The 27,259-nt window shown below is 35.0% G+C and overlaps 1 protein-coding gene across 3 annotated transcripts; it reads right to left on the minus strand.

Annotated features, from left to right (window-relative positions):
• Positions 1-27,041, minus strand: LOC125678758 (zinc finger HIT domain-containing protein 2-like). 3 transcript variants are annotated; one of them, XM_048917430.2, is made up of 12 exons: positions 25,999-27,041; positions 25,845-25,916; positions 20,358-20,507; positions 16,813-16,883; positions 15,939-15,983; positions 15,697-15,821; positions 12,453-12,542; positions 6,583-6,699; positions 5,981-6,064; positions 4,768-4,927; positions 2,710-2,862; positions 1-945 (listed from the first exon to the last, which is right to left on the minus strand). In XM_048917430.2, the coding sequence occupies exons 2-12, from the start codon at positions 25,874-25,876 to the stop codon at positions 830-832; spliced, it is 1,143 nt and encodes a 380-aa protein (XP_048773387.1). In that variant the 5' UTR covers positions 25,877-25,916; positions 25,999-27,041; the 3' UTR covers positions 1-829. The 3 variants fall into 3 exon arrangements, with proteins under 3 accessions (XP_048773387.1, XP_048773388.1, XP_048773391.1); XM_048917431.2 differs by lacking the exons at positions 25,845-25,916; positions 25,999-27,041 and adding an exon at positions 20,658-20,756; XM_048917434.2 differs by lacking the exons at positions 25,845-25,916; positions 25,999-27,041 and having other exon boundaries at positions 20,422-20,457.
• Positions 27,042-27,259: the final 218 nt, after the last annotated feature.

A 27,259-nucleotide genomic window follows, 5' to 3' on the forward strand; every position in this document is an offset into this window, starting at 1 on the left:
TTGCTGATACATGTACATGTGTTTATTTTTCCATAAATCAAGCATTTCAAAAAGCAGTCGGTCAATTCATGGCGATGTGTTATTCCTCTTTAATACAGTGCTCCCTCGATATTTAGCCCCCCCCCCCCCCCCCCCCCCCCCCCCCCCCATTATAATGCCAACCCCGCATAATGCCATATGCCACTGATTTTCACGAACAAACGGTCAAATTTAATAGTGTTTACCCTCGATAATAATGCCAAGTACCTATCACCTATCAGTAATCACACCTGTACTTTGATAGCAGTGAAGTTTGACAGCCTGGACAAGGTATTCAGATGGCCAGGTTAATTACAAATGATTGCTGGATTAAACTCAAGATTATCTAAATGTTTGTACAGAATGGGGCCCAAATAAATTTACAAGATTAAATTTCTTTTGAATGCTCAATGAATTGTATGTAATGGTGAATTCGTTATATTGCCACTCCCGCTTTATTGCCCAAATTGGTCTTGAACAAAAGTTGGCAATATATCAAAGGAGCACTGTATTATGAAATTTCTGAAAATTTACTTGAAATCAGTTTACATTCATTTGTTGGTAATAAAGTTGATCCAATTATGATAACATATTTCCAAAGCCTTTTGTGAATAGCAGTCACTAGTTCAGTAGAGCCCCGACAAACATCTGGTACAGTTATATTGCATTGTCGCACACAATGGAATGCTGCTAAGCGGGGTTTTAGTGAGCATCCATCAACATCGTCTTGTGTTCTGATCTCACACATAGGATGTCTCCTACTGTTGTCACTACAGCTTCCTGATGAGATTTTAAATTTACGCCTGGATTTCTACGTCAATTCCTCTATAAGTTGACTTCCTGGTTTGGGAGGACGTAATTCGTCAAGATTTTTTTCTATGCTCTCTCTAACTTCATTGGTTACTTTCAGTTCCTCAAGAAGGCGACCTACACAGTACAAATAAGTCATAATAAATCATCTGTCAGGCGACCTACACAGTACAAATAAGTCATAATAAATCATCTGTCAGACGACCTTCACAGTACGAATAAATCATCCGAGTTGTTTTGTTGTGAGGAAATGGTCAGAAAATACTTTCAAAATATGCCATGCTTTTAGTTCCCTACTTCATAAAACATGAACTCCACACTGTGTTGTCACAAGACTACACTGAGAATGAATGTCCCCCCCCCCCCCCCCCCCCCCAACTATCACCCCCTAAAACTAAAACAAAGATGCATCTATCACACCAAAGCTTATGAATACATATCAATGAAAATGATGAGAAAGAGTCAACCTGCCAGATATGCAGATAGATTAACAAAACATACAACGGGTACACGAGTATTTTGATGAATGTGCAACTGATTTTTATGCCCATAGTTTCATGCAAAATGTGTGAAACACAGTATTAGAGTATTCACATGCACAGTTTCATTTTAATTATCAAATCTCCAACACCCCTCCACCTTTGTCGAAGTCTGTCGTGTCATTGACAATTTTTCAATCCTAAGCTTCCATAAAAAAATTAACCAATAGCTAATGAGTGTACAATGTAGACTCCACCGTGTAGTGTTTTTCACACAAGTCACTGCTTGGGTCTGTAAACACTATGTGATCGTGGTATCAATAACTGCATATCACTGCTTGGGTCTGTAAACACTATGTGATCATGGTATCAATAACTGCATGTCACTGCCTGGGTTTGTAAACACTATGTGATCGTGGTATCAATAACTGCATGTCACTGCCTGGGTTTGTAAACACTATGTGATCATGGTATCAATAACTGCATGGATTAATTAGCTTTGGTATGCAATTCAATGATTTATTTTAAAATTAATTATAACCTCTCGCAAAACATTTTCTGATAGTTTTCCGATTGATCGATGCCCTAGCCCATGCATGATCAGAAAACTGCAATTAATTTCCAGCTTCGGTTGGCTATAGCGAAAATGTACCAATACAGTCTGCATCTTCCTATTACAAAAACAATCCCTCACTTCCTCATAGAAAGCCACCTACTGATTTCTAGTCTGCCCACTTCCTCATAACAAACCATCTGATTTCTAGTCTGCCCACTTCCTCACAACATACCACCTACTAATTTCTAGTCTGACAACTTCTCACAACAAACCACCTACTGATTTCTAGTCTGACCACTTTCTCAAAACAATACATCTACTGTGTTCTAGTCTGCCCACTTTTCACAACAAAACATAAACTGTGTTCTAATCTGAACATTCCCTCATAACAAAATATCTACTGTATATAATTCAGCCCACTTCTCAGAACAAAACAACCTACCATGTTTTAGTCTGCCCACTTCCTCACAACAAAACAACCTACATTGTTTTAGTCTGCCCACTTCCTCACAACAAAACAACCTACTGTATATAAGTCACAACAAAACAACCTACCATGTTTTAGTCTGCCCACTTCCTCACAGCAAAACAACCTACTATGCTTTAGTCTGCCCAATTCCTCACAGCAATACAACCTACCATGTTTTAGTCTGCCCACTTCCTCACAGCAATACAACCTACTATGTTTTAGTCTGCCCACTTCCTCACAGCAAAACAACCTACTATGTTTTAGTCTCTGCCCACTTCCTCACAGCAAAACAACCTACTATGTTTTAGTCTCTGCCCACTTCCTCACAACAAAACACGTGTTCTAGTCTGTTGACCTCCTCACTACAAGATACCTACTGTGTTCTAGTTTGAGTTCTGGTAAGACAGACAACAAGACGATGCCACATCTTTGACACCAGCCCAGATAGAACTCCACTTTCTTCATTGATAAGAACAGCAGCTGTTTCTCCTCCATGAAGTCAGATGATGAAGCCTGGTAAAGCTTAACGTCTGAAAAAATCAAAGAAGGACTTGAAACTAAGAGCTGTGACAGTTTATTATAATGAATACTTCCTGGCTAAATCATCATTTATTAATAAGCATAATTGCTCCACTTTGACCTCATAAAATCCTATACATGTGATTATCTAATAATAAAAAAACCCACCCCAAAACAGAAGTGTTTCTGAAACAGGATAGTGTGATAGCACAACCAATGGTAGTTTATACTCCAAAAGCGTGCCTTTTGATTGGCTGTCTCTAAAGGATACAATTATCGAATATCATGGATCATTGATTACAGTCTACCTCATGGTTTAAGTAATGTTGTGATTGGTGAGTCAACAGTTGATGTTTGGGTTAATGTTGTTAAATAAGGCACTGCTGGAAATGTATTGTCATTAGGATGACAACAACTATAAATTTTACAGCCTTCTTAAACTAAAACCCATGTTAAAGTTTTTATAAATGGATGACAGACCGTGTGATCACTCTTCAGTCATTCTTAAATGTCTTTTATCAACTGATGTACTCAAATAATGCATTTCCTCTGGCACTAAGGTTTCAATTGATGTAAAATTCATATAAGATTTTATAGAATCTTTTCCTCTCATGGTTTGAGCTTTGATTTCATTGACTGTAGAAAATCAATATAAATCCTGGATATGCCCATACCATGAAAACCAAAACATACATGCCAACTTTCCCGATTTGTGCGGGATTCTCCCGATTTGAAGCAGTTGAAAAGGGAAATCCCGATATCCCGATCGGGATTGCAAAAATACCCCGAAATTCCGATTTCCTAAAAATATCTCCCATTTTACGACAACAAATCCCCATTTCCAACCGGAATTTGAAATCCCGTGTCATTTCTGAACTGGCCAATCAGAAATCGGGACAATAGTCAGCCATTGCTGTTTACCTGTGTCGCTTGGTATCGGAGTGATGTAATTTAACTGGTCTGCCTGTGTTGGGGTGCTTATTGGACAGTGTGAAGCATGTTTTGATGGTAATTAATCAGGAAGACCGATTTCAAATTGACATATCCTTTACACAAATGTGAATGACAACGATGATAGTGTCACCACCAAACAATCGGACATTCCCGATTTTTGCCTCTCGCTGACAGCATCCAAAATATGCAATAAGGTACGTCAAATTTTTTTTTTCCAACTCTAATAAGGCTATCCAAATCTATCTGTTTATAGCAATGTATAATATAGTGTAGTATTCAATAGACTTTGTGATGTGTAATTCGAACAAGTCTGTACTGAATTTTATATTAGCAGGAAGCCTTAATTTATGTAAAAACATATTTTGATGTGTTTTTTTCCTGGTAATTAATTCAGATGTCATGGGTGCAAAGGTTTTGTTCGCAAACTTCATAGCAGGGCAGATCACTCCTTTTATGGTTGCAATGCAGATTGTTCCACCAGACTCTGCAAGCCCATGTTTACAGACAAGCAAGATCGCCTTTGTAGTCGTACCTAAATGCATGTGCTTTAATTTAAATGTTGATATGTAGACCAGCCAATGTTTATATGGTGTAAAAGGATGCAACTTTAAGTATTGTTTGATAATATGTATGTGACTTGTTGTTGGAGAGGATTTTTTGCGGAACAGATGATTTTAATAAATATTTATGTATATCTTTCAAAGTGTTTTTTTTATATAGTTTTGTGAAATTTAATGGTCAAACACACTTGATGTTGTGTTAATATATGATACATGTACAATGATTACATTGATATTGTATTTGAAAAGACAAATATTTATTTTCATGGTAAAATGTCGTGAATTTTGAGCGTTGAAAAAAGGTCGTCGCGCGCAAAATCCCCCATGGGGATTTTTAAAAGTTGGCATGTATGCAAAACAACACACACACACACACACCTCATTATTAACATGATAAGATACCTCTCTTGTACTGACTGTGAGATTTCTTCAGAAGCTGTAGAACGTCTGACAGGGCAGCCAGAACAAAGTCTAGATCTGCCCCACCACTGGGACCCTGAAGAACCTTGATGACATCACTCACCAGGCCAATCAGAAAGTTCTGTGACTGCTGACATTCTCTCTACAACAAAACACCATACAATGACTTACATGTATCATGCTTAAACGGGGCTGTGGGGGAATTTCAAGCATCAGTGAATTTCAACCAACAATGACTCGATCCACAAGAAGTCAAAAAGTTTTGACGAGTTTTGTAATAATTAATTTTTACATGTGCTTATTCATGTTGCAAAACTAGAGACTGATGCTAAAATCACGAGTCCTACACAAGCATCTATTTATGTACAATAGCTACAGCTTCTGCAAACATTTGTGGAAATAATTCTGTTTTAGAACTTTATGATCTTTCCATCGATAAAGAGACCCCATGTAAAACATAATGGCTATATTTTGACTCAAATGTTGATGAGATTCCAAAGCATATATATGAAATAAGTATGTACTGAGATGCACACTCAAACAGAATAAGGTTACCCTGAATTAGTCACAGGCTTTTACCCTTTCATTGATTTTTGTAAATTATCCAAAATATCCGATTTTTTTTTTTACAAAGTAACATGGCTTCCTACATTTTAAACTTTGGCTATTAAAGTATTTTTTCTAGATGTTTTTTTAAAGCTATGAAAACTTCAATCAGGAAGACACCAGCTATACATATAAACATTTATTTTACATTTCTAATATTTTTGCCTCTGATATCTTTACAAATTATAATGATCGCCATTTCCTCGTGAATGTGATGCAGTCGTGAACAATTAATGCACGTATGAATCTTGATAAGTATTGTACGTCTATTTTAACAACTGGAAATTTCAACAAAATGAAAGTAGAATGCAAATAGAAAATGAGTGTCATTTTTTACATGCCTGAGGGGTATGGACTCCAACATTTCACTCCATCATGCATAATGTGCTTCAAAAAGTATGCCAGCATGAAGTGTCACAGTTTATGCATGTACTCTTATGTATTTTCAAACACAAAATCTTATTTCTTAAATGAGCCCCAATTCTTACCTTCATTTCATACATGCATATGCTACAGTGGTGTTGTCTAAAGATGTCAAACATGGAGGGGATAAAAGAATTTGCAATGACTGATTATAACACACACTTACATTAGTCATGCAGAGCTGCACCGCTTCACTCGGACTACTGCAGACAGAATGTTTGGCCATCACATCACTGGTTTTCACTAGTTTCTAAATACACATGTATTATATCTATTAATTGTGTAACAGAAAGGAAGAAAATGCAATGTACAAAAAAAAAACTTTAATTCAAACCCAAGTCCTCTGAATCCCAAGTCAAGTGCTCTACCAACTGAACTAACCAGGAAACCAGTACGTATTCAAACTGAACTAATCAGGCAACCAGTATTCAAACTGGACTGATTTTCACAATGGATACACCAAATGTATACATGACTCAGTATACAGAATGCATCATTATAAAATACTCTTTATTACTTTTATTTGTAGCCTTTATCTGTATACTGCCTAAGGATACAGAACACTGTTATTTACAATGGTTACACCAACTTCTACCATTGTTCGGTGCAGAGAGAAGAAAATGAATGAAATCACATAAATCTATTATCAGATGTTTTTTTAAAAATCTAATACATGTAAAACAATTGCAGAGGCATCAATAATTTGAGCAAGACTTATTTGATTGATTAATGTAGGATGTTCAGACATGATGGATTTAGTGATCTCACCAGAGCTGATTCCTGTGGGCAGTCCCAGTGGGTACCATTGTATAGGCGGCAGACAAACACATAGGCGTACAATACATTGACCACGTTGTTTTTTATGTCAGCGGATGGTTTGGATTTCTGTTAAATGTGAGATTCATCAAGCTTTATGCATACAGAAGTTTACACACATATCATCATCTCCATCAGAAACAAACACAAAACAAAAACAAATCACAGAGAAGAAAAGAAATTGATAGTGATGGACTGATTATCACCAACAATTGATAGTCGATTGCCAAGGCCTCCTAATTTCAATTAAAGAGATAGTAGAGCTCATTTTGATGAATTTTTTTTTCTCACCCCAAATCATCTTATTCCTCTCTAATATAATTAAAAACGATACATGAATGATATTTTTCAACTTTAAAATGACTGCATGTTTGTCAAAAGTTACACTAGGAGCCAACTTGTATAGAAGATTGAATTTTAGTCCAGGAAGCAAAAATTCAGGGGACATAATTTGAAGATTATAATAAGACCATGTTTAGCAAAATTTGGCCTAACGTCCAAAATGAATAATTTTTTGTTAGAAATATTCTCTAACATATTCTTTTCCTATAATGTACTGGTTTTTATGTATATGTAGAGTTGGTGAAAGAACATTATTTTTAGGTTTACATTACTAGTATAAATCCTATAATTTGCGCTACTTTTTAAGATTGCGTCATACAACGCCGTTATGTATTATTAGAAGTGGTAATGTATTGTAAAAAATAATTATGCAATGAGTGTTTTAATATATAATAAGATCTTGAAAAGGAAATTCTCTTTCCCAATACGCAATAAGGTTATTTTACTTATAGTCTGAATGGCACACCATAATTTTCAATCCATTCGGCCATTTTTACACGCTGTTTGCGCTGTTCGTGGAAGTTGCAGAGGATGTATTCATCACATTTCAACATAAGTTTTAGAAATATGAATATATTTCACCTTTACTCGTTAAACTGTATAACCAAATTGGTGTACAAATTCAGAAAATGACCTGTACGAGTCATCTGCATCCATTTTAATTCTTTCAAAACATTTGAACAAAATGACCTTTACTACCCCTTCAACAGTTTTCATAATCAAATAAAAGAAGAAAAAACATGATTGTGATGCAAAGCATGAAATAAATACAAATGACATGATAAATTTCACTTCCGTGAAAAACAGTATGGCAGCACCAAAGAAATGGAAGCACTGCCAATAAATAATGATACAAATACTAAAGATGTCATTCCCAGCCACTCAGTATACAATGAATGATGATACAGATACTAACAAGATGTCATTCCCAGCCACTCAGTATACAATGAATGATGATACAGATACTAACAAGATGTCATTCCCAGCCACTCAGTATACAATGAATGATGATACAGATACTAACAAGATCGTCATTCCCAGCCACTCAATATACAATGAATGATGATACAGATACTAACAAGATGTCATTCCCAGCCACTCAGTATACAATGAATGATGATACAGATACTAACAAGATGTCATTCCCAGCCACTCAGTATACAATGAATGATAATACAAATACTAACAAGATGTCATTCCCAGCCACTCAGTATACAATGAATGATGATACAGATACTAACAAGATGTCATTCCCAGCCACTCGGTATACAATGAATGATGATACAGATACTAACAAGATGTCATTCCCAGCCACTCAGTATACAATGAATGATGATACAGATACTAACAAGATGTCATTCTCAGTCACTCAGTATACAATGAATGATGATATAAATACTAACAAGATGTCATTCCCAGCCACTCAGTATACAATGAATGATGATACAGATACTAACAAGATGTCATTCCCTGCCACTCAGTATACAATGAATGATGATATAAATACTAACTAGTTCTAATTGTAACGGGGACCGTTACAGATGTTCCCCAAACCTCCCCCAATTAAAAAGTGATGTACTTGTGAATTTATAGCGAAAAATCATTTTATTTTAGCCTTTAATTACATGTAGTAAGTTCAATATGGTCATTTCAGTACCAAAAAATGAAAGAAAGCGTTGCACGCGCATACACGCGCATGCGTGTATGAATCCGAATTTTTGTTGATGTCGTTCAACAGGCATGTGTATCATATACCCACAGTGTGAATTTCATAACGTTTCCACCAAATATAAGGAAGTTATGGCGATTTTAAAATCGTCCAATCAGAATTCAGCACACGTGCATGCACGTGCTGAGCAGTAATTCTAACCACAGCAATTTGTAAGGAGTACCAAGACACATCTAAACCATTAATATCAATAGAATTTGACAAAAAACAAAAACGTTATCGTCCTTTAAAAATTGAACATTTAAAAAACGTTGCACGCGCATGCGCGTGGGCGTTTTTTTGCTACACCAATATATAGATACACATATTGTCTACATATGCTGTGAATATCATCGCATTCGCTTCATAGATAAGATAGTTACAAACGTTTTAGTATTATCCAATCAAAATGAAGCGCACGTGCATGCGCGTGCAAATTGGTAATTTTGACCATGCAAATCAGTTAAGGGTCTCAATATCTACCTATGATATGAATTTCAAGCCATTTCAATGAACAACAAAAAAGTTAGACTGATTCCAAAGTTAGTGTACAAATTTCGTAATGCGCGTGCACGCGCATGCGTGCACGTGCTGACAAAATAACTATTATTTTTCATATGTACAAATGATATACTATCATCCTATTTAGGTTTTATATCGCTTCCTTCAATATTCTGATTTTCCATTTTTTGTACCAAAATTGGAATGCACGTGTGCGCGCGTGCATGCACGTGCAGACAAAATGACTATCACTATGCACATCTACAAACGCTATACTATCATCCTGGAAAGTTTCATATTGATCCCTTTTGTAGTTTCTGAGAACACTACCGGACAAAAAAGTACCGGAGAAAAAGAATAATAATAATAACTAGAAACTCATTACTAGTAATGAGTAGGTCTTCCGTTAGACCACTTCCGGTAAAGAGGTTTCTGTTCCTACGAAAACCATTTAAATACATCAGAAAATAAGCCTTAACAATGAATAAGAAATGTATTATCGAACTTTTTACTCCTTTCTCGTAACTTCCGGTAATGACCGGAAGTACTATTCAGATGCGTTTTCCTATAAATGACAGCGACTCTTTACTGTCTATATTCCCTGAAAATTTCACGTCTCTATCTGAAAGAGTTCTCAAAAAAAGAAGTAAACCTAAGAAAGAAAAAGTAGTAGGTTACTACCGACCGGAAGTCAATTTTGAAAACCAAAATTATCAAAACTTTAGAAGTTGATACTTTTATAAAGACATGTGAAAATCATATGAAAGACTTCAAATATAAGCGAGATTTATGGGAACAAAGAGACAAAAATTAAAAAGGTATTTTATCAAGAAACCGGAAGTAGTCGTTTTGACTACCGACAGAGTCAATATTCTTTTGACACTTTGAAAGAGACTTAATAAACTAGTATAGGTTTCAATTTAAAGGAAAAAGTTTGAAATTTGCGATTCTTTCCATCACTTCCGGTGACGACAGGAAGTGACGGTCGACATGTTCAACCCTCTACTGCACGCCTCCAAACGGAGATTGATCATCCCTGAATATTTGATGAACCTATATTTTACCTTTCCCAAGAAAAATGCTGGACAAAATTTCTTTGGAGAAACAGAAAATCGGCCATATTTTCCGACCGGAAGTGAATTTTGTAAAAACAAAAATAATGATAGCAAGGTCATTTCATAAGACATTATTCCTGAAAATTTCAGCCATCTCTGAGAAATCACTCGAAGAAATCGGAAAATCGACATTTTTTCAAATACTTCCGGTATAGACCGGAAGTGACGGACAAAAAATTGAATGTATGTGTACAATGGACTAATGTTAGTTGATCAACTCTACAAGGTTCAAGCGTCTATCTATATTCATTATTGAGAAACTGAAAACACAAGGTTTGAATATGTCCACCCTATATCTCACGACCGGAAGTGAATTTTTTCAAAAATATTTAAATTTACTTTAGACATTTATAGTGTCTATAACATATGTAAAATTCAAATCATTAACTTGTTTTATGACCGAGATTTATGGCACTGAAAAATGAGAGAATGAATAGTCTTTCTTTGATATAACCGGAAGTTGGAGTTTCAACTTCCGGTGGGGTCAACATTTTTTTGAGAATTAGAACCAGACCTAGTAAACCGATATAGGTTTCAGTTTGAAAGAAAAAAGTTTGAAATATATGATTCATTTAATCACTTCCGGTGATGACCGGAAGTGACGGCCGACATTCTTAACCCCCTACTGCACGCCTACAAAGTGAGATCTATTAACTCTGAAAATTTGGTGACTCTATCTTTTACCGTTTCTGAGAAAAACGCTGGACAACGAAAACAGCTAATAAGCCGTATTTGCCGACCGGAAGTAAATTTTACAAAAATATTTGACGTTACTCTAGACATTTATAGTGACTATTATATATTTAAAATTCAACTCATTAACTAGTTTCATGACCGAGATTTATGGCACTGAAAAATGAGAGAATGAATAGGTTTTCTTTGATATAACCGGAAGTTGAAGATTCAACTTCCGGTGGTGTCAACATTTTTTGAGAATTAGAACGAGATATAGTAAACCGAAATAGGTTTCAATTTGAAAGAAAAAAGTTTGAAATTCATGTTTCCTTTAATCACTTCCGGTGACGACCGGAAGTGACGGACGACATTCTTAACCCCCTACTGCATGCCTACAAAGTGAGATCTATTATCTCTGAAAATTTGGTGCCTCTATCTTTTACCGTTTCTGAGAAAAACGCTGGACAAAATATCTTGTAAAAAGACGAAAATTGGACATATCTTGCGACCGGAAGTGAATTTTGAAAAAATGAAAAAAATGCCTCGAGGTACCATCGTTCTCTATAACCTGTGTAAGTTTCAGGAAAATCCATCCAACGGTCTCGGAGACGAAAGGGAAAAAAAACATAATAATAAACAGTAGAATCACTAGAAGGTCTTCCGTTGGAAACGGAAGACCTTAATAAGAAACAGAGTAAAAACAATATGTTCCCAAACTTTGTTTGGGGAACATAACAAGATGTCATTCCCAACCACTCAGTATACAATGAATGATGATACAGATACTAACAAGATGTCATTCCCAACCACTCAGTATACAATGAATGATGATACAAATACTAACAAGATGTCATTCCCAGCCACTCAGTATACAATGAATGATGATACAGATACTAACAAGATGTCATTCCCAGCCACTCAGTATACAATGAATGATGATACAGATACTAACAAGATGTCATTCCCAGCCACTCAGTATACAATGAATGATGATACAGATACTAACAAGATGTCATTCCCAGCCACTCAGTATACAATGAATGATGATACAAATACTAACAAGATGTCATTCCCAGCCACTCGGCATATTTGTGTACCACCTCGTTTATTTCAATTCAGTTTGAAATTTTGCAAATTGAAGTAAATTTAACACATGCAGTATATCATCATTAACAAAAATCTTTTGAAACCAAATTCAATTTTGTATATCAATAGAATGAAGAGATGATATGAAGGAAATGGTTTTTGAATTTTCCAATTATTTAATAAATTATGACCTTTCGAATATTTCTGATTATTGATTATGAAAATCTTCCAATTTTCCATATCTTGAAATTGACAGTAAAAAAAAATTAAAAGGCTGCTAGCCTATCTGAAAGTGCTTCCCTTAAAATAATTCAATGTAAGATCATCAATCTGATCCCATGGACACATTAAACTTCAATACAGAATTTGTTTACGCATTCTTTACGGGTGTTTACCGTGAGAAGCTTGGAGATGTCTGGGATTTTCGGGGTCACCTTGGGAGCATGATTCGCCTTCAAGCCATCTACTTCACTGATCTTCTCTTTCTGAAATAAGAAGGCAATTAAGACCATCAGTAAGTGATGACAAGGCGTCTGATCAGGAAACTAGGAAATCAGTGCTTCAGCATAAAACAATATCAGTAAAAACATGGCTGGAGTTTCTATGTGTTATATCATTTTACTCACAACAAAAAAATATCATTATTTACCATAAGAAATTCAATATTACATATTGTATTTTTTAACAATAATAACAAATTTAAATATTGTACAGTGTATGTTATACCTTTTAATGTATACATACCATTTAACTAGCAATAAATGCATTTTGTTACAATCCACTAATATTTAGAAGTACTGAGAACAAGAATGTCAGTAAAGCTGATGGATGCTCCTCAAAGTGTTTGTAACTAATGAACTACTTCATATGATGAATGACTTGATAAAGAGATGTTTCTATTTGTAAAGAAAATGTTTAGTTCTCAGAATTATGATCCCAGACTTGTGTAAGAAAAAATGTTGAAGTAGAGGCCTTTTTCATATACAAGTCATATGTTTTGAGTGACCCTGACCTTTCAATAATGCTTTTTTTTTCATATACAAGCTATGTTTTGAGTTTGGAGTGGTTTTGTTGAAATATAGTTAAATTGGCTATTTTTTTCATATAAAAGACATGTTCTGAGTGATTGTGACCTTTCAAAAATGACCTTGAGTAACCTTTGTCCAAAAGTCATTCTCACAAAGCTGAATAACTGTTGAAATATTGTTGAAATGAGGATTTCTTCACATACAAGGCATATGTTCTGAGTGATCTTGACCTTTACAAAATGACCCTGCATGACCTTTGTCCAAAAGTCATTCAAACAATGATTATATATATATATATATATATATATATATATATATATATATATAAAGCACTAAATAATCACAACTAGGTACTGAAAATTTTCGCCCCAGCCCGGGGTCGAACCAGCGACGTACGGCACCCACCACCTAGCAAGATTGTCAAACCAGTGCGTAAGTCCACTCAGCCACAACGACTTCCCTAATATAATTGTTTGTTTGTGCTTTATATTAAATATTCTATACAATTGCATCGAGAGATCCATTCTCCTTATAAAATATCTTAAACACTGAATGACACAGCGACTGTGTGAGATTGCATCAGTGTGTATAAGTAGCGCTTTAGGAGCATAACAAAACTTCCTTTTTTAGGGAAGCCGTTGTGGCCGAGTGGACTTACGCACTGGTTTGACAATCTTGGTAGGCGGTGGGTGCCGTATGTCGCTGGTTCGACCCTGGGCTGGGGCGAAAATTTTCAGTACCTAGTTGTGATTATTTAGTGCTTTATATATTAATTAATTGATTATCACATGTATCGTTTAGATCCTAAGGGTAAACGTAAGGTTGGGTGTTTGTTTGTGTTTTATATATATATATATATATATATATAAAGCACAGATAATTTCACTTTATTTGGATACCCACTTCCGCCCCTACCCGGGGTTGAACTCATGACCTGTGGAACCAAATCTCCTAGCAGCATGCGATCAGCTTTATATTAAATACTTCTTCACTTAGGGCAGTTATGTTCATTTAAGAGTTCATTGCTATTTCTGTGCTTTATATTAAATATTTCGAATGCAATGTGTATCATGTATGATCCTCTTAAATGTACGTTAAATAACTGTATCCCATTTCCATTCTCAATGACCGTGTAGCGTGTGACAGCGTGGCGAGAATTCCATCGTCATCGAAAGCAAGTTTTTTTACTTGCCTAGATGGTCGAGCGGTCTAGCGCGCTGATCGCATGCTGCTAGGAGATTTGGTTCGCAGGTCATGAGTTCAACCCCGGGTAGGGGCAGAAGTGGGTATCCAAATAAAGTGAAATTTTCTGTGCTTTATATTGAATACTTCTTCACTTAGGGCAGTTATGTTCATTTAAGAGTTCATTGCTATTTCTGTGTTTTATATATATATATATATATATATATATATATATATATATATATATTGAGTGACCTTGACCTTTGCAAATGGATTTCGTCTAAAAGTCATTTCACTTTTACCTATTTGTGCGATATACGATCAATACTTGTTCAAAATCTGTTGAAATAAGGAACTTTTATATTAAAAATGCTGATTGTTGAAATAAAAAAAATTATGTTCTGAGTGACCTTGACCTTTCCAAAATGACCTTGAGAGACCATAGGGCAAAAGTTTTTGTCTGAAGAAAGGTTTAGGAGATATGATCTCAGACAGACACAACAGAGCATAAAAACATTTGATATTGAAGTAATTATTCTACGGTGTTTCAAGTTTCATGGATTTCATGGACATATTATTTTTGTCATTGAATTCTGCACCAAGACAAATATTTGTGTAACTTTGTTACAAATCACACTGTCAACTAGAAAAACATGAATTTTGCAAATGAAACCATACATTGTATCACATAAGTTTGAACATTAATGAAATCCAAACTAAATGCATAAGCCCCTTCAATTTTATGAGAGATTTATGAGAGATAGTGCAGATTGAATTGAGGCTTACAAAATTTTGAAACAGGTACACCAGACAACACAGAGATATAACTGAGGCTCAGGGTTGGGAACTTAAAACTGCCCCAGGTTAAACCAGTGGTTTTAAACATCCTGGTCAATACTCCCCAAGTGGTCAATACTGGTAAATACTGGTCAGTTGTGATTTGAACTGTCCATTTTCCTATTTTTGTATATTTCTTGCAAAGATAAAGATAAGTCTTTTCATTATATGAGTCAATTGTTGATCAATGTTTTTTTATTAGATAATTAAATGTAATTTCATTAAGTTTAATACATTTGGTTTTACGTTGCCCCCGATATTACGTTATTTTATTGCGACAAAATGCGAAACGTAATAACGGGGTTCCACTGTGTATACCAGACAGTGCCGAGATTGAGATTTTGGAACACGTACACCAGACAGCTCCGAGATATAATTGAGATTTTAGAATACGTATACCAGACAGTGCCGAGATATAATTGAGAATTTGGAATACGTATACCAGACAGTGCCGAGATATAATTGAGATTTTGGAATATGTACACCAGACAGTGCTGAGATATAATTGAGATTTTGAAACATGTACACCAGACAGTGACGAGATACATGTATAATTCAGATTAAATTTCTAAACTCTTCAGTCTTTACCGACCTTAACATCCCACCATGGAGTCCAAACTTCCACGAGGTTACCAAGGCGACCATCCTCAGCCATTCTATTGAACTGAGCTTGCTCTTTTTCAGTTAGTCTGCTCCAGATTAGCTCTGAGTCTGTATCTGTAACAGAAGCAGAGTCGGGTCTATGTAACGACATAATATAATTGTTTATGGCAAGTTATGAGATAAAGCTATAAAAAATTGGAGAAACAATGCACACAATAGCTGGGCAGTTACCGAGATTGAGTCCAGTCAAGCGATCCAAGAGTTCTTCTTCCATTTCTACAAGGAAAAATTGAAATGATCAAATTTTTCAGTAGCTCTACTTTCACTTTAATAAGTTATCCAAATCTTACAGTAAACTTACAACAGTAAACCTACAACAGTAAACCTAAAACAGTAAACAAACAACAGTAAACTCACAACAGTAAACCTACAACAGTAAACTCACACCAGCAAACCTACAACATTAAACATACAACAGTAAACCTAAAACAGTAAACACACAACAGTAAACCTAAAACAGTAAACATACAACATTAAACCTACAACAGTAAACTCACACCAGTAAACCTACAACAGTCTATATACAACAGTCTATATACAACAGTAAACCTACAACAGTCTATATACAACAGTAAACACACAACAGAAAACATACAACAGTAAACCTACAACAGTAAACCTACAACATTAAACCTACAACAGTCTATATATAACAGTCTATATACAACAGTAAACCTACAACAGTCTATATACAACAGTAAACCTACAACAGTCTATATACAACAGTAAACCTACAACAGTAAACCTACAACAGTAAACACACAACAATAAACCTACAACAGTAAACCTACAACAGTAAACACACAACAGTAAACCTACAACAGTAAACCTACAACAGTAAACCTACAACAGTAAACATAGCTTGTGGATTTCAGATCTTCAAATCATGTACAGTAACAAGAAATGATTTGATAAAATGATAACCTTTTACATTCATACATTGTAACTAATTAATACCATGGATACACACAATCAAACTGATGGTTTAACTAAATCTATTTTACAGACTGATGGTTGCTAAAACTGAATATTTCATCAGACTGACCATCAGAATTTTCAGCTTCCTCTTTTTCTAATCGATCCAGCATTTCCAACATTTTCTGTTTTTCTTCAGAGCTGAAAAAAAAATTATGCCATTATACCATACGTAAACATTACAAAGGTCACATTCTAAACAACTGCTAGCTATCATGTTTAGCTTCCTACAATATCATAAACGCACAGCTGACCCTCATACAGTGTAAATCCATGTGAATGTACTATACACGGAGAGAGTGCTAACAATGATTTATCTCGGTTCTTCAAACAACAAAGAGTGTTCAGAACTTCAGAGGCGGCATACCCCTGCTAAGGCTCCTACATCTCGATCGTCAAAATCGTCAAAGTAAGAGTTATCTCTTATTTAACTGACTATCTTGATTGCTCCCAAAATTTAATCAGCTCTCGCCTGTCATCAAGTGTTACTTTGTGAAATATGGGCAAAAGCCAACTCGTAGTTTTCATGTAATCTCATCCACATATAAACACACACACCAATGGACGTATCAGCAGTAAACCAGGGTTATGTCCCTTAGTTACTAATCTTGTCAAAAACCAATATTTCATCATGCATGTTCATCCCTTTGCCTTTATGGGTTTTCCATCTGTATCCATGGTAATTTTTCAAAATACATAGCTGTCCCCCCCCTAAAGGGGCAGCCCATATATTAGTATGGAAGCTTCAAATTTACTTTAGAAATTTCAGTTAAGTTCAGGTAGCTGAGGTGTAAAGATGGGAAAAGTTAATTTTTAAAGACATGATGGCAATCAAAGGACATAATTTCAGTTATACGATTTCAGGGATTTTTTAACCCCTTGAATCCAGGGGCCAGGGCCTTCAAGTTTGGGGAAAATAGCGATATTTGATGGAAATTGGGACATTTGTTTCAAACAAATAAATAAGAAAAACAAGCAAAAAGTTAACCGTTTGATATTTAATTAATTATCATTGTGGCTGGTTTAAACAAGTTTTAATTTCCAGTCTCTGGCAGAGAAAAAAAAAACTGTCACAAATTTTTTTGCAACAGTGGCACTAAGGTTGGATGGCCTCTCATGGTATATTCTCATCAAAGCATATCATTTGGGAATTTTTAGGCATCATTTTGGGAAAAACACCTGCTTTTCAGCATTGGGAATGGGTCCGAATTTCGGTCCTCTACAGAAATCCCTGGATTTCATGACCATATCATTAATGCAACTAGGAAAACAAAAATCCGTTTGATTCTCTGTAAAGTTATATTTTGTTGTATGCTAAATACGCCAGTTATGAGATAAAAGCTCTTCTGTGTACGAGGTGCATTTAGTGGAACTTTTAATGCCGAAGTGGAACAGAGTGGACCTATAGTCAGTGGTGAAGATGATAGAATGTATTAAAAGTAGCTTCTCTGTAAATAATCAGTGGGTATAATGTATATGTAGGAAATACAAAATACTTGTCTATCAAAATGAAATAAATATTTTACTAAAGTGGAAACATAAACACAAATTTCCTGGATATGATACGTACGAGCAACGCAATTTAACGTTATATAATAAGAATACCATGTATTTAATTATTCCCTGAATACTAATCATTTACTTAGTTTGCATATCAGTCGAATTTGTGTGATGAAACTTACTGAGCTGGTTCACTTATCCAGGGATAAAAATTTGTCCCAGTCCCATGTGTAAACAAATTGCTTCACGACTTATTATGTACGAGAGTTCTCCAAAGGGAAATAACTTGCCAATGGACGTACATATCTCGAAATCGATGTATTCTTTGTTATAACCTTAGAGAATCACAAGTGAGTTAAGGCTAAGGCCAATTAAAATTAATAGATAGATTGTCATCCCCGCCCGCCCCTCAAAAAAGGACCAACCCCGATTTTTTTTTATTTTCGCAATAATTACAATTTCAAACAAACTTGCTTCCCAGTGACATGAGTGAATGATTAAAGTCACAGAATGTTGGTTTAATATCTTCTACCAAGGATTCTTTGAATGTTAACTTGATTAACCCTTTGTGTGATGCCTTTTGTCACTAATTTTTTTTCTCAGGAAATAAAAATTAAAAAATAAAATCCTCCCACCCGACCCATATTTTTTGTGACTCCAGATGATAATCTACTGATTAAGTTATACTGTCCTAAGCATAGGTGTTTCTATGCAAATAAACTCATGATTGAAATGCAGATTACATCCATTAAAAGATATCAAGGTAAATATTCTGAGCATATGCACTGGAAGTATTTGTTGTATGTAACATGCACCGTGTATGTTTGACTAAGACATCACATTATGACGTTATGTATTGCTTACTACATACGAAATATCAACAAAATGGCTTCAGCATAAGGGCATACGCTAGATATTGTAGCATAAATCCCACATGCATGACTTTGTTCAATCATTATTCTAAGATAATGATACCGGTATGTGCATTTTGACGTGGATTATCACATTAAAATATATACAAAATTAATCATTTTAACATGAACTAATGACAATTGTGCAGTAATTGTGATATAGTGGACACAGTTCTGCTTATTCTGAAATACTGTGAGTCTCAGAATAACATCATCTATTTAATTGTAGTTTACCTTATGAACAAATCACCTAAATATTCGGACTGCCTAGCTGCCCTTGCGCTAGATCAATATTAGTGTAAATTTGATATTCACAGTCCATGTACTGTCATAGTGAGAATGCAATTAAGACTTTCGGCATCTGCGTTTACTATGTTTCACGTTATAAGAATCGAGCCTCAGTATGAATTTATTGACTTTAAATTAAAATAATCATCAGTTACTTTATTTTTTGTAGATTCTCATTTGTATAAAAAGGACTATAAATGTAAAGGTAGGTTGAGGTAAGTAACATGTGATCCTGATTTTCTAGGGTTTTGATCATGCTCATGCAGCAAGCTTACCTGACATTGCGATTCTCTAGAGTTTTTATACAGCAAGCTTACCTGACATTGTGATTTTCTAGGGTTTTGATCATCAGGTTGGGAACACTTCCCCTATAGTGAGATATTTTCGCTAAAATGCGATTATCCCTCTCTAGCGAGAGTAAATATATCCCGTACAAAGGAGAAAAACACCCGTGGAAAACATCTCTTCGTGTTTCACGTGAAAAGAAGAAAAAGTGCTAAAATGTGTGATACTTCTGCAAATATATTAATCAAAACGAAAACGCTCACAATGTGTATTGGATTTCAGACTGCTTCTCTCTTATGCAGCAACTTTAATATGAAATTTCTTCACTATGTTGTCAATTTCATAGAAACAATTCGCTTCATGTTTAGTGTGTGTCGCACTTATTCAGCGTTGCACAGGATTTGCCATCATTTTCAACAAAGACGCCAAAAACACCTGTTTATGGTAATGTTTATTTCTCCCTAGAGAGGGATAATCGCGTTTTAGTGAGAATATCTCGCTATAGGGGAAGTGTTCCCAACCTGATATGTTCATGCGGCAAGCTTACCTGACATTGTGATTCTCTAGGGTTTTTATACAGCAAGCTTACCTGACATTGTGATTTTCCAAGGTTTTCATACAGCAAGCTTACCTGACATCGCGATTCCCTAAGGCCTCCATACAACATGTTTTATAGAACGCCTCTGAACACTCACTGTGACTTTTATCTCGGTAACAAGACAGTCCACAGTATCTAGTATTACACCGTGGACACGTGTACTTAGCTTGGTCTTTCTGACATCTAAAATGATGAAGAAAGTTTTACTAAATTACATCTGTGTTTATACATTGCCGAACACATCTGACTAAATACAGATGACTGTAAATTGAATTTAGTAACAACTTCTATCAATATTATATAAAAGAGACACTTGAAATTAAATCGACATACATTTCACAAGCGCTGCTTTGCTCCATCATTCGTTCAGTGAACGAACAAGAAAATCAAAACGAAAGTGAAAGTAAAATTTGGTCAACTCGCGCGCAGAAGGATAATTCGTACGACTTTTGGAGAATTCGTACCCAAGAGAACTCGTACCCAGACATTTGGGTACGAGTTCTCCTGGAGGGAGAACCAAGTTCTCCAAGAGAACTCGTATCCGGATACGATTTCTCCGAGAGAAGTCGTACTCATCAATATATGGGTACGAGTTGTCCTGGAGAAAACTTTGTTATTTAAATGTGGGTACGAGTTCTCCTATATAAACTTCGTCAATTTTATTATAAACATCTGGGTATAAGTTTTCCAGTAGAGAAATTTTTTTGTCATTTTATTTGATAAATCTGGGTAGAAATTCTCCTTGAGAAAAACTTTGTCATTTCTGTCCTAAAATCTGGGAAGAAATTGTCATTTCTGTCATAAAATTCTGGGAACATCGGAAGGCCTCACATATTAGCAGGTTGGTGTTCAACTTGGGATGCACTATTTCTTTATTTTCACTACTTTATCTTGTCTGAGTGAATGTTTGAATGATAGCCAATATGAGGGAATGAACGATCTTTGTAAGTTTTGTAAATAATTGATATATAACATACTAATATATGATTAAATAAGATTGAAATTAATGTGTTTAACTTTTAGAGGAGAGAATGAATGCATTACACTTTGAAAGTTTAAAGTATTCTTAAGAATAAATATTCATTCATGCAGTAAATTATACATCTACAGTAAATATCTATTTTATTACATTTAGAACAACACATACAATAGAGTAGGAGGATTAGTTTATATCTGCGTCGAACTTTGCACCTCATGGGAGGTAAGGTTAATTGTGGAAATGTTATAAATTTAGTATTACATTTGCAAATTGTTAAAGGATTTATAGTCAGTATTCTTTTAGTTCAATTCATGTACTTTACCAATTTAGCATGAATTACCTATTATTTAAAATTTATTCAGTTTGTATATACCATAAATTCTTTATTATGATAAGCTTATTCATGCTAAACTTAGGGAAAGCTTATTGATTTAAGAAATTATTGTAATTTATATTTTCTATGTATTTCAAACTATCTTTTAATATTTTGATAAGGACCTTGATTGTAAAATTCTTATGCAGAGTTATTGTTCTTGTATCAATAACTTTGATTGCATTTCAGGGTCAGACATCAATAACTTTTAATTACATTGCCACAATAAAGATACAACCCACAACACCGGAGTTCATGTTATTATTCCACCCGGTTACACTTATATGACATTTACATCAATGGGTGAGCAGAGGTAACCCTTATATGACATTTACATAAATGGTTTACCAGAAGTAACCCTTACAACCCTTTCATCAATGGGTGACCAGAGGTAACTCTTTTATGACATTTACACCAATGGGTGACCAGTGATAGCCATTATATAATCTTTATAATATTATAACGGTGACCACGGGTAGAACCATCATTCAACAGGTTGGGAATAGGTACTCTGAAGTAGATATTAAAAAAGATGCTGCAGTTCCTCATTGGTAATATCTTCGTAGTCTTTTGTGATCAGGCCTTCCAACAATCTCTTGGAATTCCAATGGGCATGAATTGGGCTCCTTTATTAGCTGATCTTTTTTGTATATTCTTACGAGGCAAAATATATTCAAAAGCTTCTACATGAGAAGAAAAAATCCTCTTGCAGTGGCCTTCAACTCGACATTTAGATCTATCGACATTTTACTTATTGACAATCATTTTCATTCATTCATTCGATATATCCCAGTGAACTCGAAATGAAAGACACCACAGAGTCTTCCACATCTGCTTCGTACTTAGATATTATATTCAACATAAATGGAAATGGAAAAATTACAACTTAACTTTATGACAAACATGATGGCTTCAGTTTCGTAGTCAAAATTAGTATGCCAAGAACGGCCTAATAATCGGTATGAAACAAGTCGGACAGCATTTGACCCACTGATCTACATAGGATGTTCATGTCTCTCGACTGATTCGATACAGAAGAGATTATTCTGAGTATGGTCAGTTTCTAAATGGAGGCAGGCTACTGTAAAAGAAGTTGATATTACAGGGATTTCAACAGTCTTGTTTAAAGGCAGGATTTAGCCAATTTTATGGCTGTTATAACGATCTAATTTACCAATACAACCTGTCACTGGTAAAATGCTGTCTGGTGTCTTTCATACCAATTAAGTATAGATGATTCCGTCGTACTTGAGCATAGAACAATTATTAAGTTTACATAAAACTTGGAAAATCCCATACGGAAATATACAGAAATCTGCATAAAGTTCGTGGCGATAAAAGAATTGTTAAAAATTCAATAGGTATGTGGATGAAGCATTTTAGCAAGGAAAGGGCGACGGATTAAGACGATGTTTGTTCTGGGTGCCCAGCACGGAAAGGAATGTGTCTCATAAATCACAGACGTCTCATAAGTCACAGGCGGCACCTGGAATAGGTGAAGAAAAGAGGTGGATGACAGACAGTAACTCATTGGCTATATACATTATTACCTGCATATGGTGTTTATATCTCTCAACTGATTCGATACGAAAGAGCTTGTTTTGCGTATGATCGGTTTTTAAATCGAGGCATGTTACTGAGTAGATGGTGCAAGGGTTTCAACAACCTCGTTTAAAATCGTGTTTTTAAGTATCGAATCAGCTGAGAGACATAAACACCAAACGCAGGTGATAATGGAACATGGCTACATAAATATGGGAAGTTGACGAAGCTGAAGTCATTCCATTTGTTAAAAAGTTGAGTTGTTAGTCTGCCGTTATCATCTATGTTCAATCAAATATCTGAGTATGAAGCAGAATATCATGAAATCCTACTACAGAATATTATAAACTGTTAACACAGAATATCAAATATTTATTCTATAAAATATCATAAACTATTACAATAGAATATTACAAATTCCTACGATAAAATGGCCTAACTGCTACTACGAAATGAAACTTATTCTGACTAGGGGCTATCCTTTTAATGGAACCTTTTTTTTTAACGAGAACCACGCTCCAATCAGAGATTCTCTCTAAATATGCATCAACTCTCAGACATAGACATTCCTCCAAATACAGATCTTTCTTTAATCATAAAAATTCTTTCTCAAGACGAATCATCCTTCTTCCTGAATAGGGATATTCAGTCACAGAGACTGTTTCTAAATAAGGATATTCAGTCATAGTAACCTTTCTAAATAGAATTATTCAGTCATGTGGATATTCAATCAGATATATATTTTTCTGAATAGGAAAACTCGGTTCTAGAGAATCTTTCTAGACACGTATGAATCATCCCCTAGTTAGCATTTATAATATTGCAAGCTTTATGTACATGTGCAAAGGAATCTCCGTATTTTGTCGAAAGAGATGAGCAAATCTAGACAGCTAAAAGAGTCTTATATTGGCGAGGAAGCTCCAAGTTTCAACCTGGGATCTAAGGTACAATTTTGGAACACAATATTGACATTTCTCATCTGTTTGAATTAACTCATTGGAACCATGTTGATTTACAACTCAACGTTGACGTCAATGAGTTGATTCATTCTATCGCACCGCTAATTAGATTGTACATATATACCCATTTAGTTAATTAGATTCTACATATATACCCATCTAGTTCCAGCAAAAGGTACACTTAATTGTGCTCGTCCCTCGTTTTATCTTCGGAATACAAATGCTAATTCTTTGAAAATGCCACGTTCCCCAAACGAATAGGAGACAATATCCATCGTGAAAATAATGAGCAATACTGCTAGAAATCCTATTGATACCAACAGGAGAGATATAACCATACACAACCACTCCACCGGCTGTACCTGAAATGTATACCACCATTTGAATAGGTATATCAACAAGTGAATGAATGAATACATGAATATAATGTAATCTTCGCATTGTTTAGGGAATTACTTTATAATTTCTAGTTTATAAATATAAAAAGAGTACATGTATACTTGCATCAATGAATTAAAATGTATCACTGTTCGTTATCTTCACCTTGCATCAAAAAGATTTGAATACCATATAGAGATGGAATTCACCGGTTTTGCGTTACAATTTACTAGCGAGTCAGTACATGGGTGTCTCTTACAGGTTTAGTTATCTCCCTTGTGTTTCTTCACACGAAGAATTATCATCAGAATTCTTAGAAAGTTCCATTGCTGAATTACAATGTACATGTAATACCAGAGATATACTCCAAAACGTTTGCTATCGAAGTTGCTGACTTTTGACCTTATGATTTGAACATAGATTGAGGTCATTCTGTGGAGAAAGAAAGTTTATTGCTAAACCTCGGATAGTGTTTTTAAAAATATATCTAAAACAATTTGGAAACTATTTTGTTTCAACTGTAAACTGGTGATCTTGAAGTTTGGAAATCAAAAATAATATCGAGACCATTTTTTCGTAGTGGGAATCATTCGTCATTCAAAGAAATTCATTTTTTTCTTTACTCACGAAAATTCTTTCTGAATGAAAATCACTCTCCAGTCATAGAGATTCTGTCTAAATACGGATCCGTCTTCAACAAGAGTTTCCTTCTAAATAGGAATCTTCCTTCAGTCATAGAGATTCTTTGTTAATACGGATATTTAGTGATAGAAATTGTATTTAAAAAATAGGAATATTCAATCATAGAGATTCTATCTAAATAGGGACCCTTCTTCAGTAATAGAGATTCTTTCTGAATAGTGACCATTCTTACGTCATAGATACTCTTTCTTGAATAGGAATATTCAGTCTAATAGACTCGTATCTTTTGATAAACAAGAAACCTTTCGTATTTGTCCACAGAAAATTAAGTCGCAAGAAACATCTCTTAAGATTGCCAAATAATTGTATAACACTATGTTCGTTAAGAATATTGTACATTAGCTGGAAAAAAAATTCCTTATAATCTTTCTTTACTCGCTTCAGAAATCCATTTTCTTGAGCTGGGCATTCTGGTTTTTTTTTTGACTGGACACCTCTTCGACAATGTTTTAAATTTCGCCTGAACAAACGTCATAGCTTTGTTTGGTTGTTGTTTAACGTCACATTAGACAGGTTTTTACTATTGTAGATATGTCGGCAGATTTCCCGCCAGTATTCTAGAACTAATGGTCTGCGCTGCATCTTACCTTAATCCCCATCTCTCTCCAGTTTGGCCCATGTCTTTTATACATATATAAATTGAAACTCAGAGTGACACACTGTAACGAAAAATCCACCATTGATCATGTCAAAGAAGGAGTTAAACACACATTTGTAATTAGTAAACTTCAAGCCTCATACCTGGTGGTATTCTCCGTTGATGAGTGCATGCTGAAATTCTCTGTCGAAGTTCATTTCCAGGCTCACAGTGAAAATTGGTTACACTTACGGTTTATTGGGCAGATAGTTATAATGATTAAATCAATTAAAAATTTTAATGCGTTTTTAAATTAATCGCTGATTATTAAACTTCAAGTACAGTGTATCTCGATGCGTAAATGCTTCAAAAAACAAGAATTTTCCTCCTCGGTCTATTGTGACTTCCTGCATCGGATGAAACAGAAAATGGAAATTCCCAAAATTTCAACGTTGTACTATATACATGTATATATAGTCGTCCCATTCTATTTAAAGTCCATTTGAATTCGGCTGACTGCACCGTTACTCTACCGTGCAATTTCTTACTATGAGTAAGGAATATTTACAGAACATTTTGATAGAAATATTGTACATGTAACTCACTACATCAAAACAGTTATCATAAGTGGCTACTAAATGGGGCGGTCCTTCGGATGAGACAGATCATCGCTCTCCAACTCCCGGTTTTTCTTCTCCAGTTGGCGCCTCAGCTTCTTCTGGTCATCCAAAAGGAAATGTTCAAAAATCGAGGTCCCGTGTCACAGCAGGTGTAGCACAATAAAGATCCCTCTCTGCTCAAAGGCCGTAAGCGCCGAACAAAGGATCCTAAGATACGCTCACAATCGCTACAATAATTTTTACGCAGAGTATACGGCGCGGATCTAAGAAGTCTGATTTGAATTAGATTGTGTGGTCATTGGCATTCATTTGTGCAAAGAAGATGGGTGACTTTATCGAGTCGAGAACCCACAGAAGGACAAGTATCAAAGTTAAAATTGAAACTCTCCAGAAAAAGAAAAAAATTGCATTCTAGTTATAGCAAGCAATCCATAGTTTCCAAAAATGCTTTTTCGACGTGCCCATTTCAAAGGAACATTGAAAACCCCTAATCAAAATCACGTATACGCAAAAAACGCACAAAATAACAGTAAATTCGACTTTTCCAAGCAGATTTTCATATTGTGTTGGACAAGTCTCCATTGGGACTGAGTAATGTATGTTTGTACATGTCCAGGTGTAAAATGTTTTGTAAATAAAAGTATGGAGACGAGACCCATTCTATGAAAAAAATTACTTCTGATAGCTTGAAATTTGGAAATTCTCCATGGGATGGATAACCGAGGTGGTATAGCGACGGTCTCATTGAAGTTTTGGATAGGCCCAGATTGCATATATATCTGTGGTTCGAATACCAATTTTTCCT

The sequence above is a fragment of the Ostrea edulis genome, chromosome 2, assembly GCF_947568905.1.
Source record: "Ostrea edulis chromosome 2, xbOstEdul1.1, whole genome shotgun sequence".
In the NCBI taxonomy this organism is placed as follows: Eukaryota; Metazoa; Mollusca; class Bivalvia; order Ostreida; family Ostreidae; genus Ostrea; species Ostrea edulis.

What these genes read in the sequence shown, in the direction of transcription:
- LOC125678758 (XM_048917430.2), bottom strand. Translation starts at nt 25,876, where the DNA reads ATGGGCCAAACTGGAGAGAGATGGGGATTAAG. An exon ending in CTCCATGGTGGGATGTTAAG is followed by an intron (nt 12,543 to 15,696) that starts GTCGGTAAAGAC and finishes TTCTTATTTCAG; the next exon opens with AAAGAGAAGATCAGTGAAGT. An exon ending in TGCAGCTCTGCATGACTAAT is followed by an intron (nt 4,928 to 5,980) that starts GTAAGTGTGTGT and finishes GTTTTGTTGTAG; the next exon opens with AGAGAATGTCAGCAGTCACA.